The sequence below is a fragment of the Crocuta crocuta genome, unplaced genomic scaffold (assembly GCF_008692635.1).
Source record: "Crocuta crocuta isolate KB4526 unplaced genomic scaffold, BGI_CrCroc_1.0 scaffold388, whole genome shotgun sequence".
NCBI classification, from domain to species: Eukaryota; Metazoa; Chordata; class Mammalia; order Carnivora; family Hyaenidae; genus Crocuta; species Crocuta crocuta.
The window spans coordinates 470103-487123 of NW_027528867.1; the positions used below are offsets into that span (position 1 = coordinate 470103).

The window sequence follows — 17021 nt, forward strand, 5'->3', positions numbered from 1 at the left end:
GCATACGCCAGCCAGGGCTGGGGGAGTCTCTCCCCACGCCCACGTCTGCTCTGGGTGGGCCACCGAGAAGGGGACTACACTTCACAGTTGCTGGATGGCTGTTTTCCAGAAGCTGGGGATTAACAAGCTCTTTGCTGCCCAAAGAAGCAAATGAACCAGGAGTAAAAGAACGAACGTGTTCTCCTGTGGCTGCCTGTCTGCTGGGTGTGAGGTGCGTGTGTGCACGGAGCAGCGGCCCATCCCTTCTCTCCACTCACATTTTCCGAATCTCTTTGCCATTGTCGCCCAGGATCTGGAAGAGTCCATCCAGGATCTCCGGCAAATAATCTAGCAGGTTAATATCTGGCACGGATTCCAGAACCAGGATCTGACCCAGGGGAAGAAACCGGAAGGGAAAGTTACACCAGCCTGAGAACCTTCTCCTTGTCTTCACCGGTGCTTTGGGACAAGGCAGTGGGAAGGTGGCCCTGCTGAGGCAGCGTTTCATGGCCTTCCAGGTGCACCACGGCAGAGAGAGTGGGATACATGTGCAAGATGGGGATTTAACTCCAAGGACATTCTGATGCCACAGGAAGAAGGGAGGACACCAGAAAGGACAGACGAGGCTTGAAGAGGTGTGGCCGCTAGAAGTAGCACCACTGGCTTCAAAGAGAAATGGGGGCATTTCCTGGGACAAGGAAGGAACCATATCCTCGTCAGGGGCAAACGTGACGGGCTCTGGGGAAGAGCAGAATAAATGCGTTTTGGATTACCTGATGTCACTGGCTATCAGAGGGATAATAATGAGGCTTCTCTCAGCCACAGGAACTGTCCAGGGTGGGACACAGGGCAGCTTTTACTAAACTAGAGGCTCATTACAGCTAGAGAAAACGGTCGTGGGGCTGGCCCTTACCCAGGAGATGATGAACTGCCGAGCGTACTGGTTGTTGGAGTAAATCCTCTCCCGCAACAAAGGGATGAAGCCCACCAGGTCAAACTTGTTGCTCTCCGTCACAATGTCCTGTGGGTCAGAGGCACGTGAGCTGCCAAAAGCAGAGGCCAAGGGCCGCCTGACCTGACCAAATTATTGGCCCAGGGCTGGCTCTGGGGGTCAGGTGGCCACAGAGGAAAATGGGCAGAGCCCATGCCACGGAGGAGAAGTCCCGGAGCACACACCCTCCCACAGGCCAAAGGACAAGCAAAAATGCTGGGGTAAAAGCAGGAATCAAGGCCAAGAGGACTAATCATAAGGCAAAACCCTAGATCTGGATCAAATGCCCCAGTGAGCTTAGCATAAGCAGCCCCCGTCATTGGGGGCAGGGGGAATGGGAGGTGAGGAGCACTGCACCCCAGGCGGGGTTAGCATGAGGGGGCGTTTAGGGTGATAGAATTGTTTCTGTATTTTTATTGTGCTGGTGACATCACTCTGCATGCCTGTCACAGAACTGCACACCAGAATCAATTTGACTGTATATAAATGAAACAATTTTTAAACATTAGGAAGAGCACCCTCAGTGACAGAATTTATAAGCTATACAGACAGATAGATGAAACAGATTCCAAGATAGAAGTGGGGACCAAGTACTACCTTTAGAAGGCGGTCTAGGAGCTCAGATCCACTTTTCACATTGGGGTCTGGGTCTGCAGCCAACTACGAGAGGTATAGAAACAGAGACGGTCAGAGTCAATATTTTAAGATAAGGAATCCACTAAAAACCCACGGCCAAGGCCCTGGCACAGCTTGATGTACTGAACAGGCACCCCTTCCACAGAAGAAACCAAAGAAAGGTAGGGGATGTAAGACAGGCAAGGTGGAACCTGGCTAAGGAACCAAAACGCAGGGCACTTCCCGTTCTGTTCCGGGACCTCTGAGGCCTGCTGCCCCAGGTCCGGTGGTTGGTTCCCATCGGCCTTCTTTGACGGTTTCTGATCTTCAAATGCTGGGTCCTCTCCCCACTCCTGGAGGCTGGTACCCTGGACATGACTATGGTGGTCAGCAGAGCCCTGGGACGCTGAGGGGGGCGCTTGGGAAAGTGTGTCACAGGTTCCACTGCCTTTCTAAGTAGGGTTTTTTCCTAGAGCTTACAGGCTAGTGCTACACTTGCAGGAGAAATAGCCTGTACTATGGATTCACCATCTCCACCTTCTATAGGGGAGGCGAGGGCTGTTCAAACTGTTTTTTTCCCTCCACTCCAGGGTGGACTGACACTTTCATAAAATGCAATAAAAATCAATTAATAGAGAAATGGAAAAAAATCAAACGTAAATACAAGCCCATTAAATTATTACTAGACTGAACAGACAAGTGGCCCTGGCAGCCTTGTGTTTACCTGCTCGGCCTGCATCTGGGTAAAGGGACCCAAGCACTCAAGGCCCCCAAGGTCATGTGAGTGGGCGGGGTGGGCTCAGCCTGGCTGGAGGGAGGACACTCACCTTGCTGAGCCCATCAAAGAGCACGTTGAAGTGGGGCAGCACGGCGCCGCGGGCCACCTTGACAATGTTGTACAGGGCCTCGCACGCATAGTAGCGCAGCCTGCTGTCCGCGTCATTGAAGCAGGTCAGCACCGGCTCAATCAGCTCCTTCAGGTACAACCCTGAGTCCTGCAATGGGGCAGGAGAAACAGCTCAAGATGAGTCAGAACGCGGGCCCCCGGCACCCAGCCGACATCCCATCACCCCTGGAGATGCTCAGGCCTTTGTGTGAGAGCTGGCCTTACAGACCCTTTGCGAATCAGCTTCCCAGGCTGGGAGCCATGCCACGAAGAGGCTGCAAGGCTGCAGAGCCAGCCTGGCGGGTCTTAGGTGTGGAGAGAACGGCACTAAAGCGGAAGTCTGCAACACCCTGCTGGGTGTCGGGGGTGAGAGTGAAGGCCATCGCTGCCATGTCTGGCCCCCAGGGAAAAAGGCCCACCTTGCCCAGTGCAATAGAGCAGGCAGCCAGGCCGATGAGGCCCCCTTTCCGGCTGTGGGGGTGCTGAGACAGCGCAAACTCCTGAGACAGGGTCTGGATCACATGCTTGATTTGCACGGTGTTGTTCTGGGCCACGAACTCCCGGACCAGCCTGAAGAGAGAGGAGAGAGGGGCTGCACAAGCAGTGGAGTCAGGCTCCCCCGGCTGCTGGGGATGCGCGAGGGAGATGAGATGACCTGTTCAGAAAGAGGAATCGGAAGTCACGCATCTCAGGGTGGGCCTTTCCCAGCTCTCCTGCCGACTGGAAGGCGCTGGCTGGCTCACGGTTGTTTCCCTATTCTGGGTCACAGTTTCCCTCTGTGTACAACAGAATGAGGAACGGTGAGCCACCTCACCTCTGGGAATCTGGGGACTCTGAGAGAGTGAAAGGGAACATCTTGTTGGGGACCAAAAATTGTAACAATGTCAGTTAGTCAATCATCTATCTATTCAACGCTTGCTCAACCCTCCATTTCTGCACCCAAGAGGTTCTCTGTGTCTGTGTCATTTCCACAGATAGTGCTGAATCGGGTCCAAGAGCAATGGGCGAGATCCACACACAAACAAGTACTTGTAGCAACATGGTGCGAGTGATACCACAGAAGCCAGAAAAATGTCATGGGCTGAATGGCATTTTGAGTCAGATCTTAAAAACACCCAGAGGCACTTTCCAGGTAAAGGGCAAGGCATCTCAGGCCCAGGGAAGAGACTGGCCAAAGTCAGAGAGCTCTGAGAAGACACAGTGTATTAGGAGGAGGAGGAGGAGGAGGAGTCTGGCCTGTGGAAGGAAGACAACTGTCACAGTGATAGCAGCAATGGGATGATCTATGTTTTATATATTCATTTATTTTTTCAGGTCGATGTTTTAATTAGGTATCTGGGGTGGCAGCCTGGAGAGGCTGGGCTGTGGGGGCTGGTTTGACAGAAGACTGAAGAAATCTGCGTGGAACATCACAGCTGTCAGGGTCAGGAAGGAGGGCCTGAGACATGGCTGAGACATGGAAAGAGCAGGAACGGGCTGTCTTACATCAGACAGAAGAGCATCAGGAACCCATGTAATACAGGAGGCAAGGAAGGACAGGTCTGCGTCCAAGGTCTCCAACTGGGGAGTGAGGCTAAGAGGGAGAGGGGAGGTGTGAGGAGGCCCCTTCTGCGGTCACCCTGGCAGATGATCCCATGACAGGCCTTGCCCGGAGAAGAGGACAGCAGCGGGAGGACGGTCCCATGAGGGACCAGTCTCAGGGAACCGATAAGCAGCTCCCCAGATAACCAGTGGAGCTATGGTCCGGGTGTCAGGAAGTCTTTCCACAAATGGGATTTCAGCCAGACCTTGAAGGATGCAGGGGAGAGGAGACAGAGGTGTTCTAGGCAAGAGGAAATGAATGAGCCAAGGAGAGGAGGGGGAACCAGGTAAGCTTGTCTGGGGCCCCAGAGAACAGAGCAGCAGCGGGGAATCTACCAGGATGGCTGACTATGGCCATTCCAGGCATCTCAGATTAGGGAGAATGGATCCTGCAGCATGGATAACAGAGAAGCTTCTTATGGTTTCTGAAGAGAATGTCTTAAGAAGCTGTGAGATGGATGGAGACCATCCCACCATCCAAGTGTGAGGGATGGCTACCAGTGTAGCAGTCAAGGACTGACTGTCTACATGAGACAGACTTTTCGAAGCAGCTGCCTGGACTCACTGTCTAAGTGCTTTGTCCATCATGGCAGGATGCTCACCTGCCACATAAATGGGGGTCTCAAGTTGGCTGGAAGACTTTTAAGGACACTCAGGTCCAAAAGGTATCAGTTAGCCTAGGTGGCTCCAGCTCTGTGTCCAGAACCTGCCAGTAAATAGAGCTGTTCAAAAATAAACGTGCAGCCCTATGAGGCAAAGACCACTCCTACGAAAAGGTTGCTCGATGAGGGGTTGATACAGTTTGATGAAGAAGTAATACAGCAAGTCATATGGGGCACCGATTCTGTGCCAGGTGCTGCGTGCACAGAGGTGAACCAAAGAGGCCTGGCTCTCAAGCTGGTGCATGTGGGAGCACGGACGGGCATTTCGGGAAGGAGGTGTACAAACGGCCTGTGAGGTGCCTCTTTGATATTCACAGGGTGAGATTCCACGAAGTGCACCCCAGGGGGCTAAGAGCTGTAGATGCACCCAGGGCCTCCAGGCAGCAACCTCCAGGCATTGCAACCTTAATGGCAGCTCTGTGGGCTCCCCTGCTCCCAAAGCAGCCTAATGAGGCCCAGCAAGGATGGTTCTTTGTAAACCTGTCTGGCTTCGCAAACTGGACAAACTGGCCAGGTGAGGCGTTGTGATGTGCCAGAGCTCCTGAGTATCCACAGGCACAGCCACTTGGGAAAAGCCCTGCAGATGTGTCAGAGAACAGCTGGGGCATTGGTGGTTCAGTGGTAGAATTCTCGCCTGCCACGCGGGAGGCCCGGGTTCGATTCCCGGCCAATGCAGCGCTACTCTTTTTGCCTTTTCCTGGCCAGCTTCCCCTCACAGAGATCCTGCTGGAGGAGCCAGTCTCCTCAACCGTGCTGGCCTGCAGCACCCCAGGGTGCTGTGAATGTGACCTCACTTCCTGGCTCGGTGAGCCCAGGAGCAGCAGCTGGGCTCTCCAGGGAGGCACCACTGGCTGTGGGACCAAGGCCTTCACATCCTGCACCAGCGAGCGACTCAGACTGGGCCAGTCTCCAGAGGGAAGCTGGGGTGAAACCCGAGAACCGTGAAACAGCTCAGCACACAGTGAACATGGAATGGGGGAACCCACACATCCAACGGGCAGAAAATCACCCAAAGCCTCCAAGTGCTTTTTGCTACTGGGGAGGGACCGAGTAGTTTCTGTCCTGAGTTCTAGTTTCTGTCCTGAGATCTGAACGCAAAGCAACTTCTCTATGTCCCCTTCCCTCCCTTCCACACCCACACCCCCCTCTGCCTCTTTCCTTCAGCTCTGGAGGCTACACTTTATGTTCTTGCTGCTGTGCTGATGTGGCAACGTCAGAGCCTGGCCCTATAATTCTGTGAATCAGCATATCTACAAGGAGGCTCAGGACTGGGGATAAAGGGAGGTGCTCACACAGCTGCTCACAGCTGGAGCATTGGTGGTTCAGTGGTAGAATTCTCGCCTGCCACGCGGGAGGCCCGGGTTCGATTCCCGGCCAATGCAAACAGCAACATTTTTTTTTTTTTTTTTAACCCTAGAAGATTGGCTTTGAGATTTCACACTGCCTAAAGAATATGTGACTACAGTCTGACAACTGAGAATGACTTGTTGCTAGCGTGAGTTTTAAATATCATTGGCAAAAAATACTCAGTTTCTTGAATTCCACAAACATCTAGAACCTGTGTCTCCCTGTTCTGGAGTCCAGGGTATGCAGGTCACCAAAGCCACTGGAAGCCGCTGTGCCTCCTGCTCCTGCCCGGACACTCCGGCTGCCAACCGCACTCCTGAGGAAGCCAGGCCATGTTCCTGCTCAGGACAAGTTAGAGCAGCATGCGGAGGAGAGCGAGCACATCCACGTCACTTCAGCAGGGCGTCTACAGAAGATCCGGCTGGGCCAGTGGCACAGCCATCCTGGAGCCATGGCCTCACCTGTGTGCCTGTTCCAGGGTCACTATGGTCCCTAAACACCGGGAAAGGGCACTCTTCCCTGTTCTGGAGCCAGCACAGGGGACCCATTCCCTGCCATGAGGGGCTCTCTGCTGCGGAGGAAACAAGACTGCACACGGGACTTGCATGCAAAGCAGAGGCAAGACGATCTGGTGAGAAGCTCGCGAGGCGAGGAAGGCAGGCAAGAGGGAGCACGCCTGCCATCTGGTGGGGAGGGATGAGGCATGGCTTCACGAGGGGCAGCATGAGAGGGGCTCTGAGGGACAAGTGGTGTTCTTGCTGGAACTGTTTGGGACCAGGCAGCCCAGACAGAGGGAACAGCGTGAACACTGGCTCAGAGGAAGGTGAGAGGCGTTTGGTTTGGCAGAGTGAAGAACACAGGTAGAGGAGAGGTGGGTGACTGGGCCAGAGAAGCTGCTCCCAGTCACGTGCACGGCAAAGGAACTGGCATTTAATTCTGGCAGCAGTAAGGAGCTGCAGAAGATGAGAGCAACCTGCAGTGGTGGGTGCTAAGGGTTTGAATGGCATTAAAGAGCTCTGAAGAATCTTAAGGCTTACGGAGACTGAATGGCGAGAGAGTGTGAGGCACGGGGCTTTATTGCTGGGGTGTCAGGGCATATGAGCACCAGGGCCTCCCAAAACAGGAGATGCAAAAACAGGATGTCTGTATTGAGCACGCCCTCTGACTCTGCAGGCCCAGGAGCACCTTTCTCATTTGCTCAACACCAGCTAGAGGACCTCCCCACCCTGAACCCTTCCCGGGCTCAACACAGGACGTCCCAGGCCACTGCAAAAATGACAACCCATTTAAGTCCCGTGGCCCCAGAACCCCACACACTTGGGGGCATGTCCAGGGAAACAGGACAACAATGGATCTCTCTGGAGAGGAAGCCACGAGAACACGCGCTCACCAATATCATCAGCTCGGCAAACACTGGGCCTGGGCCTGTGGGTCAACAGCAGGAAGAGCTGTCTTACCAACCGAGTCCACCCTCCTGACCTGGCACTCAGGGCACCCACAACAGGACCGGGTGGGCCTCTCTAGTCTCACTGCCCGCCGCCCAGCGGAACTGTTCACCCTGGCCAGACCCACCTTCACACTGTAAACCTGGGCCCTGCTCACTCCACCCCTGGACACCCTTGTGTACCTTCCTATCCAGGAAAGCTCCTACTCCACAACCTACGCAGCCTTCAAAGTCTGGCTCAAATCCACCCCCCTGCTTTTCCTGACCATCCCACGAAGTATTCCTCCTCTGAATACTGAAGGACTGACTCAGTGACCCTCTCATTCTCTTCCCGGCAACACACTGGCAAACGCCATGGACTCCTCACGTGTACATCTCTATCTCTACAGCTCCCTGGGAAGTCTGTAAGGACAGAGAGGGGGTACGATTCTCTGGATCTCTCGTGCCAGCCCTCTCTGAGTCTAGTGCTCTGCTCACAGCGCCTGGGGAACCAGCCAGCACAGGTTGCAGGGCAGACCTGGGCGGAGCCCCACGCTGCTGTATGGGTGACGCTGCACGAAGCAGCCTACTGTTCTGGACCTAACCTGCTGGTTCAGCCACTACCATATCTGGATGGTCCTAAGCCCTGAGCGTTATGATTCAAGTCAGGTAGAGCAAAGGGCACCATTACCGGGAACCCCAAACGCACACTATGAAATGCACACAATCCACCATGTCGCCAGAGCTATGGCTGGGGAAAGATGCAGAAGCCACGATGTGCTCTGAAGGTCACCTGCCAAGGAAGGGGTGAAGGGGTGCCCTAATCCCTCTCGAGGTGCTCCAGAAAAGGCCCAGTCAACAGGACTTGCCTCTCTACTCACAGGGCTGTACTGGGAGAAAAACGCAACTTACAAAGGAAGGCAGAGTAAGTGGAGTTTAAACTCCCGAGTGGGCGCTCCCGGTTTCAGGCCAAGCCTCTCTTCAAAAGACCACATTGTTTCCTCTTTCATCCACAGGCTGCGAGCCACAGGCTGGGATCTGAAGCTGCACTAGTTTTGAAGTTAGTACTTGGCCTAGAAACTCTCACGATCACAAATCTCTGGGACCCTCACTGACGTAAAGGTCACAGCTGTTACTGTTCTATGTGCCGGAGAAGAGGGGTCTGCTTCTGCCCAGTTCCCTCTAAAAAGGGTTCAAAATCCAGGCTGATGAAGGGTCATCTAGAGGCTGCTACCTCCATTCACGGTCAGAGGTGTCACCCGATGGCAGGAGCACTCCTTCCCCAGAGGCACAAACCCAACTCGGCCACTCCAAGCTTGTGATGTGGTCTCCCCCTCCCCACCCCCGTGCAAAGTGCCATGCCGACTAGTCCCTCCTTGAGAGAAGGAAACCCAGACAGCGGAGGACATATTGGGAACTGTCATCAGGTAAACGAGTAACCGTTTCAGCAGCACAAGCACAGCCCCTCATGGACCCCCTGGCCTCTGTGACACAGCGCAGGGACAATCACAGGCCACAGACGACTGGGGATCCACCCCTTCCCAGGCACACAGTCCACACTGAGTATTTCAGTTACTTCCTGGAACAACCCGCAGGGATCATCATCTCATCCTCTGGATCTGAAACAGAACTTCAGGGAGACCAAGTCCCCTGCCTGGGGCGCAGAGGATCTGAACCTATGACGCACTTTAAAAGCACATGCCCTTTCAACTGAACGCCAGCTCCTCTCTCCCATCTTCTCAAAGCCCCTCGGCTGCAAAGTGAACACACCCAGGTACAGAGCAGACTTCCCTTGTGGAGAACCGAGGCCCCCGAGTGACATGTGGCTTTCTCCACACTTCTCCCCATCCCGTTCAGTGTTCAGACACCCCTGAAGCAGTTCTCTGCCACACACGGGGGGTGGGGGGTGGGGGGGAACAGAGGACATGCACATTTGCTGTGTTCTGAAACACTCCAGAGCTGGTCTTCTGCTATGAAGGCAGTAACTATTTGCTGAGCACTTAACTATCCTCTGGGTGATAAATGCTGGATGCTTTACATGCATTGTCTAATTTAAACGTTCTCCCCTTCCTCAAATATCACAGCTCCCACTTGTTGGATGCCTAGTGGGTGCCAGGCACTTGATATTAAAAAAAAATTTTTTTTAATGTCTACTTATTTTTGAGAGAAAGAGAAAGAGACTGAGCACAAGTGGGGAAGGGGCAGAGAGAGGGAGACACAGAATCCAAAGCAGGCTCCAGGCTCCGAGCTGTCAGCATAGAGCCCGATGTGGGGCTCGAACTCAGAGCCGTGAGATCATGACCTGTGCTGAAGTCAGAAGCTCAACCATCTGAGCCATCCAGGTGCCCGAACATTTTTAAAATTTTATTTTTATTTTGAGAGAAAGCAAGAGAGAGCACGAGCAGGGAAGGGACAGAGAGAATCCCAGGCAGGTTCCGAGCTGACAACACAGAGCCTGATGCAGGGCTCAATCCCATGAACACTGAGATCATGACCTGAGCTGAAATCAAGAGTTGGATGCTCAAGTGAATGAACGCCCCCTGACATTTCTTATTTCATTGAAACCCAACCCCTCTTTTATTTGGTGATGTCCAAATGTCCCAGCCAGTAGGTGGCAGAGATTTTAGCCGCTGCACTCATATTTCTGTCTTCAGAGGAGATGTTCTCAGCTGTAAGGTGGGGCTACTAATCTCAATGACTACAGTGTCTCTAGAGAATAAGAAAAGGCATGTCACGTGCTCTCGGGAGCACATGCTCACACAGCAGTCTCAGTGCAAAGTCAGGATCAGAGAGACAAACTGTGATCTTATGCACACCACATGAGATCATGTTCATTCACTAAACGTTGACTGGGGCCTGTGATGCTCCTGGCTTCGATAGGACGACAAATCCGGAATTGTGCTTATTTCTGTGTTGCAAAGCCTTCTGCGTGGCCCTGGGGCTGCTGGCCTTTTCCTGTCCTGGTGAGTGTGCTTATCTGCCACTGTTCTCTACATCATGCGCTGTATTCGGACAGCACATCCAGGCAGCAGTTTCCCAAAGGTAATCTGGGTAAAAATCTCCCATCTGCTTTGCTGCATATTTAAGTAATAAGTAATTTGGTTTCCACTGGTTCGCTAGTTTCCAGTAATTGAACAGGAAAAGTGGAATGCTCGCCTCTGAGGAAGGCCCAAAGAGTTTCTGAAAAGGCCTCAGAGTTAACTGACAAGATACACTGAGCATCTACTGGAGGGAATCAGTGGACAGACTATAAAGGAGAAACGAGCCCAAGACAACAGATGTTTGAACCTCAGGTGACAATAATTGTGACCATTTAATGGGTGCTTCCCTCACACTGCAACATAACACTACAGGCAGTTTTATTTTTTAAAACTAATATAATTCACATGTCATAAATTCACTTAAAAATATTTTTATTTACTTATTTTGAGAGAGAGAGCATGTAGGCACGAGCATGGGAGGAGCAGAGAGTCGAGAGAGAATCCCAAGCAGGCTCCCTGCAGTCAGCAGAGACTGATGCAGGGCTTGATTCCGTGAACTGAGAGATCATGACCTTAGCTGAAATCAAGAGTCACATGTTTAACCGACCAAGTCAGCGAGGTCCCCCATAAATTCACTCTTTTAATGTGTACAATTCAGTGTACCCATTAGCAGTCACTCCCCATGTTCCCCAAAGCTCCTCCCCTAAGCCCTGATCCACTTGCTCTGTATGAATTTGCCTATTTGAGATATTTCATAGAAACAAAATTTTCAAGTAAATGAAACACATGGCTGGCTCCTTTTTACTTTTCAAGGTGCATCTGTGTTTAAGACAAGGAAACTGAAGCACAGAGGAATTAAACCAGAGGTCACAAACTCAAATGCTTAGAAGGGCCAAGCAGGAGACACAAGGGAGAAGGACAAAGGAGGAAAGGCTATTGGAAACTTGCCAATACAGGAAGCAAACTGAAGAGCCCATGTCCTGGCCCAAGGGGAGACCCCTAGATCCCCCTTATCTGTTATGTGGGGCTGTGGGCCCTACAGAGACACACTTTCGATTCCTTGGCAGCCACAAACCCAAACTTCACTGTGAAATTTCTCAATTTAATACCTTGCAGGGGTGTCTTGGTGGCTCAGCTGGTTGAGTGTCTGACTTTGGCTCAGGTCATGATTTCATGGTCTGGGGTTCGAGCCCCATGTTGGGCTCTGTGCTGACAGCTCAGAGCACGGAGCCTGCTTCAGATTCAGGGTCTCCCTCTCTCTGCCCCTCCCCTTCTTGCATTCTGTCTGTCTCTCAAAGATAAACACTAAAAAATATATAAAAAATTACTTTACAATTCAGGCCAAACCAAACAGCACTACCAGCAGGTCACAGCCAATTGCTGCCAGTACGTAACCCTTGGATTAAACAAATTGCGGAGGGTTCCACTGCTAAAGGAGAACAGAGTTGGGTGGATTCTGACCCACACTTGCATTAAGCCATTGGTGATAAACAGTATCTTGTCACAGGAGCGGTAGGCACTAGAGTCAGGTCAAACTCAACAGTTAACCTTTATCTGATCACAGAGCGCCAGAGATCCCTGCCCCCTCCCCAGCAGGCAAAGGACGCATTATTCAGGAGCCCTGACCCCACAAGTCCTCCCTCGGGCTTTGGTGTTCTCACGGGGCATGGCCTGGGAACCTACATTTGCTGGCTTTTGGAACTCAAAGTCAAGTACACTAGAGACTTGACTCTGAGCCCATCCCTAGTTACCATGAAGGGCCCTGTTTCTCCCAGCCCGCAGTGAGGGGGCCCTGCCACCAGTGTGGGGCACGGCAGCCCAGCAGAGTGACTGTCCACCGCAGTTATCAGAGTGCCTTCTGCCATTTCTCCCTGACACTACACTCTCCTGGAGAGCAGAGCTTGGGGTCCTACTAACCTTTTCATCAGGACTGATCAGGGACTATGTCCCCTGAAATTAATTTGAGAGCCCACCAAACCTGAAATACTCTGTTCTAAAATCTTAGCTTAAGTGCCCTATCCTTTAGAAAACTGTGTGGGCATGTTGGTGTGAGGTTGAGGGGCAAAAGCTCTCCATAACTGTGCACAGCAGGCTCACACACTTAGCGATAAGATCTTGGGTCCCTCAAACCAGCCTACTCTTGAGATTCTAGAGTCCAAGATACTTCAACTGAGCCAAGCATCCATCTCTCTGTATTTTTAGTGTTTGAGAGGCCTGTCATCAAGAGAAAACACTCTCCTCTTATTATGAACTTTAATCCCTCACTGGAAAATCGCATGCAGTACTGGCTCTGTCCAACTGAGCAGATGACACTGGAAAAGTTGCAGGTAAAACAACCATAGAGATGCTCAAGTATGAAATTTCCTTCTTGATAGGGAAAACCGTTCACTGTAGTGGGGAAGCCTTTGAGACCAATGAACCTGTTTTTTGCTTGTTCGTTTTAATCCAGGTTATAGCTGTGAAACCTTGGGAAGATTATTTAACCTCAAGGAGCTTCTTTCCTCATCTGTAAAATGCTACTATCTAGCTCAAATTTTGCAGCCATGCAAAATAAAGAGATCAAATATGTGCAACGACCACAAAAAGGGAAGTTTTACTATCCTCTTCTCCCCAAATGGGCAGATAGCACTTTACACATGATCACTTTTTTTTTTTTTAAATGATCACTGTTATGGATAGAATTGTATCCACACCAAATCCATATGCTGAAGCCCTAAACTCCTCTGTGACTGTATTTGGAGAGAGGATCTCTAAGGAGGTAATTAAGGTTAAATGAGGTCATAAAGGTGTGTGGTCCTCATCCAATAATGTGTCTTTATAAACAGAGACACCAGAAAGCTCTTGGTGAAGCACAGATAAGTAAGTCACTATCTGTCCCTAAGCAATTTGTGATACATATATTCAGAGGAAAATATCAAACCAGGCATTCCTTATTCCACATACAGCTGTAGAAGGCCAGAAACAGACCGGAGAGCCCTTTACACCAATGCTCTCAGACTTTAATGTATACACAAATCCCCCAGGGGTCTTATTAAAATGCACATTTGGATCCACAGGTCTGGGGTGAGGCTAGAGTATCCCTTACTCCCAGGTGATCCTGATGTTGTTAGTCTGTGGACTACACTTTTGGGTAGCAAAGTTCTTCGACTGCAACGTTATTTCCCCACCCAAAATGTATGGGCGTTCACTCTGACACCAACTGTGAAATGCTGTGCCAAGGGCTGAAGATAAATAAAACAGGGTCTCAGCTCTTCAGGAGTCCATAGTCCAATTAAAGCCCAGAGGTTTCTCTGAATTCCGCAATCAAGGGCAAAGGTGAATAAAAACAAGAACCCCGTTAATGACAAAATCCTTAAGGAACAGCGTGCAGAGTGAAAGCACTTACAGGGGCTGTGCTGGAGCCAAGAGTGATGCTGAGATGAATACCTCTATTCAAGAACCCTCAAGCTATGGTAAAAATCAGACTTTCTTGAGAAGCAGACTACATGCTGGACAAAATCGGGTGTCAAGGTAGCTTCAAAGCCAATAAAACCCATGGACATGGAGCCACGTCTATACATCAGCTCTTGAGTCTCCTCATCAGTTTAGTGATACACATCATTAAGACCTGCGAGCATTAGTGAGAACTAGAGCATAGGTTTGGAAACAGATGAAGAACGTGGTGCTTTATGAGAGAAGAAGCTAGTTGGTTTTGGACATACTGAATATTACTGCTGAATGGGAGAGTCCTCTTAACAAAGTCCAAACCCTTTAGTCGAGGAGGAAAGGAAAACCCAAAGCAGTTAAGGCAGTGGTTCTCAACTGGCATGATTTTGCACTCCCAGGTGACATCTGGAGACACTGTCTGGAGACATTTTTGGCTGCTACAGCTCAGGGATTGCTACTGGTATCTAGGGGGTAGTAGACACCAGAGACGCTGCTAAAAATCCTACAACGCACAGGACAGCCCACCACAACCAAGAATTAGCTGTCCCCAAATGTCAACTATGTTGAGGTTATGAAATCCTGAGTCAAGCAATTCCCTAAGGTCGAAGAATGAGTGTCACACCGTGGACTAGACTGGAGATGTCGAACACTCTGCAGTGATGGGAATGTTCTAAGACCTATACTGTCCGTTATGGTAGCCAACAACCACATGTGACTACTGAACATCTGAAATATGGGTAGTGTGACTGAGAAACTGGATTTGTAGTTTTTATTTTATCTTTAATAATTTACATGCAAATAGCCATGCATGGCCAGTGGCTACCCTACTGGACAGGGTACAGGCAGGACTACAATCCATGTGTCCCGGCTCCCAGCTTGGTATTCTTCCAGTTTCATGGCCTGCTTCTTTCCACTCTTTTGAAATCACCCACCCACCTGCCTTTATCGCAGAAATTTGGGGGGTAAATTACAAATGTAAAATAGTAGCAGAACATCTTAATAAAACATTCCCAGTTGAACCCCTAGCTTCGCACTTTGGGAGATAAAGCAAAATGTCTGGTCATGGTTACACATACATGTAATAGGGCCAAAGAAGCAAGAAAGGTCAAATTATTCCTACTTCCACCCACAGGGAAGGGTGATATGGCAGAGAGAAAATAAACATGCCTTTGAGTCTTGAGGTTTTGATGTCCAGATCTCATTTCCCCAGTTGGTCACCTAACAGTCCCTTTCACTTCTCAGAAGCTGGGTGAGAAATGGGGCATCGTTAGCAAATTCTCATGCCTCCCATTTCCCTTCCATCGCAGAGGATCCTCTCTGATTTGCTGGTTTTGGACAGAGACCACACTGAAGACGCGCCATGTGCCAGGCACTGTGCTAAGCACTACACACAGGCTCTGCCGCTTCATTTGCACGTTAGTCCTTTGGGACACCCGGAGGTTAAAGAACTTGGCCCAATTCATACAGCCCGTCGGAAGCAAAGCTGGGACTCCTAATCTCCTGCACTGCGCTAAGGGCCTAAAGCTGGCTAGAAAGGCGTGAGGAGTTCCCCCGAGCAGCAGGAACCCTGCAAAGCCAGGGCGGTGTCCCGGCTCTGCTCCCCACGCCCAACCCTGGGGGCCCGCGGCTCTTACTTCTCGATCTCCAGCGCTGCCACCTTCCGCTTTTCGTAGAGTTTGTCATTGAGGGCGCGCACGATGTTGGGCGTGAGCGGTGCGAAGTCTTTCTCAGGGTTCATGGTGGCAGCTCGGGGTGCTCCCCGGAGCCCCGCGACTCCTCAGCCCGCGGCTGCCCGGGCGGCGCCGGGCCCGGGGAAGTCTGCGGCTCCGCGCTGCCTCCGGCGCCGGCTCATGGACCACGCCGCCTCGCTCCTGCCTGCCGAGCTCTACCGTCGCGCGCCGTCTCGGAACCCGGGCCTGGACCCCGCCCCCGCACACCTGCTCCCGGCCGCCCAAGCGCTCACACTACCCGCTCCCGCCCGGCACTGGCAGCACTCAAGGGGCAGCCGCCATGTTATTCGGATCATGTGATTCTGTAACCGCTTCCGCCTTCCGCTTCGAGGCCCCGCCCCTCGCCAGCCACGCCTCCGCACGCAGGCTGCAGGTGGGATGCTTACGCCCCCACAAGGCTCTACCTCCTCTCCTCACTCCCGCCTTCCGCACCTCTCCGCTCGCGTGTGGTTGGGGATGTTTCGTGGGACGCGTATCTCACGCGCTCAAGTTCCCACGTGGTCGGCTAGGAGCGTGGTGGGCTTCTGTGTATGTTTGTGAGCACGAAAGGGCTCATGGAACCTGACTCACATAGCGTAACTTACTAAAATACTGAATACACCAGTTCATTTACTATTTAGTCACCAGTTTCGCATATGGCAGTTTCCTACATGGGAGGAATACCGTCATGATTTTCGCCATATTCTAGACACTTGTGCTATTGTTAAAAAAATATTTTTCTCCAACTTCCTTTCAAAAATCTTAAATTCCTACTTTAGTCTTGCTTATGTGCTAAGATCGTGGTGTGAATAGTTTTATGTTTCTAAAACATATTCAAATAAATTCTCAATTAAAAACAATGCTACCTGTCTACTACCAAGAATCTCAGGTACCAATAGTGATTGTCACCCTACCATTTGGGACTCGGAAGAGTGTGTTTACCATGCTTAGATACTTAGAGGACTAGGTTACAGGAAGCAGAAGTCCCAAATCTGAGTGCCATTCTCCAGATGGATCCGCTGTGAAGCAGCCCTCCAAGTGCTTTGAGTGTCACTCTAAATGGTGGAACAGAAATTGAAGCCATGTGGTAAAAATTTAAAAAGCCCTCTACGCAGGTATTGTGGCTAACAGGGAGATCCATCAGACAGAGTTCCTCATTAGGCTTCCATAGTGGACAGGGATTTTAGGACAAGGGCTAGATCACAGTGGAGCCCCAAGAGTATATGAACATAACACACGATGGTACTTTTTCTAATGAGTGGAAAATATTCATGCAAATTTGAGAACAAAGTGGAAAATAGTCTTATCCTCAATCCATAGATTGTAATCTATAGGACACAAGTGAAGGGATATAGTAGGCAGAATTCCAATATGGCTCCCAAGATTCCCACCCCTCTGGGTAATCCCTGCCCTTTGAGTGT

At 51.1% G+C, this 17021-nt stretch overlaps 1 protein-coding gene and 2 non-coding genes across 3 annotated transcripts in view; 2 read left to right on the forward strand and 1 right to left on the reverse strand.

Annotated features, from left to right (window-relative positions):
* The window catches only part of VAC14 (VAC14 component of PIKFYVE complex), a 101165-nt gene extending 85261 nt beyond the window's left edge, over nt 1–15904 (reverse strand). The window contains exons 1-6 of the mRNA XM_077756336.1: nt 15526–15904; nt 2891–3041; nt 2413–2580; nt 1568–1630; nt 893–1000; nt 258–367 (exon numbers count right to left, since the gene is read on the reverse strand). Coding sequence (XP_077612462.1) covers nt 258–367; nt 893–1000; nt 1568–1630; nt 2413–2580; nt 2891–3041; nt 15526–15629 — 704 coding nt within the window. The 5' untranslated portion in view covers nt 15630–15904. The remainder of the gene's footprint in view (nt 1–257; nt 368–892; nt 1001–1567; nt 1631–2412; nt 2581–2890; nt 3042–15525) is intronic.
* On the forward strand, nt 5319–5389 carry TRNAG-GCC (transfer RNA glycine (anticodon GCC)). Its single transcript has one exon. It is a non-coding gene; the product is annotated as a tRNA-Gly (tRNA).
* On the forward strand, nt 6026–6096 carry TRNAG-GCC (transfer RNA glycine (anticodon GCC)). Its single transcript has one exon. It is a non-coding gene; the product is annotated as a tRNA-Gly (tRNA).
* Nucleotides 15905–17021: the final 1117 nt, after the last annotated feature.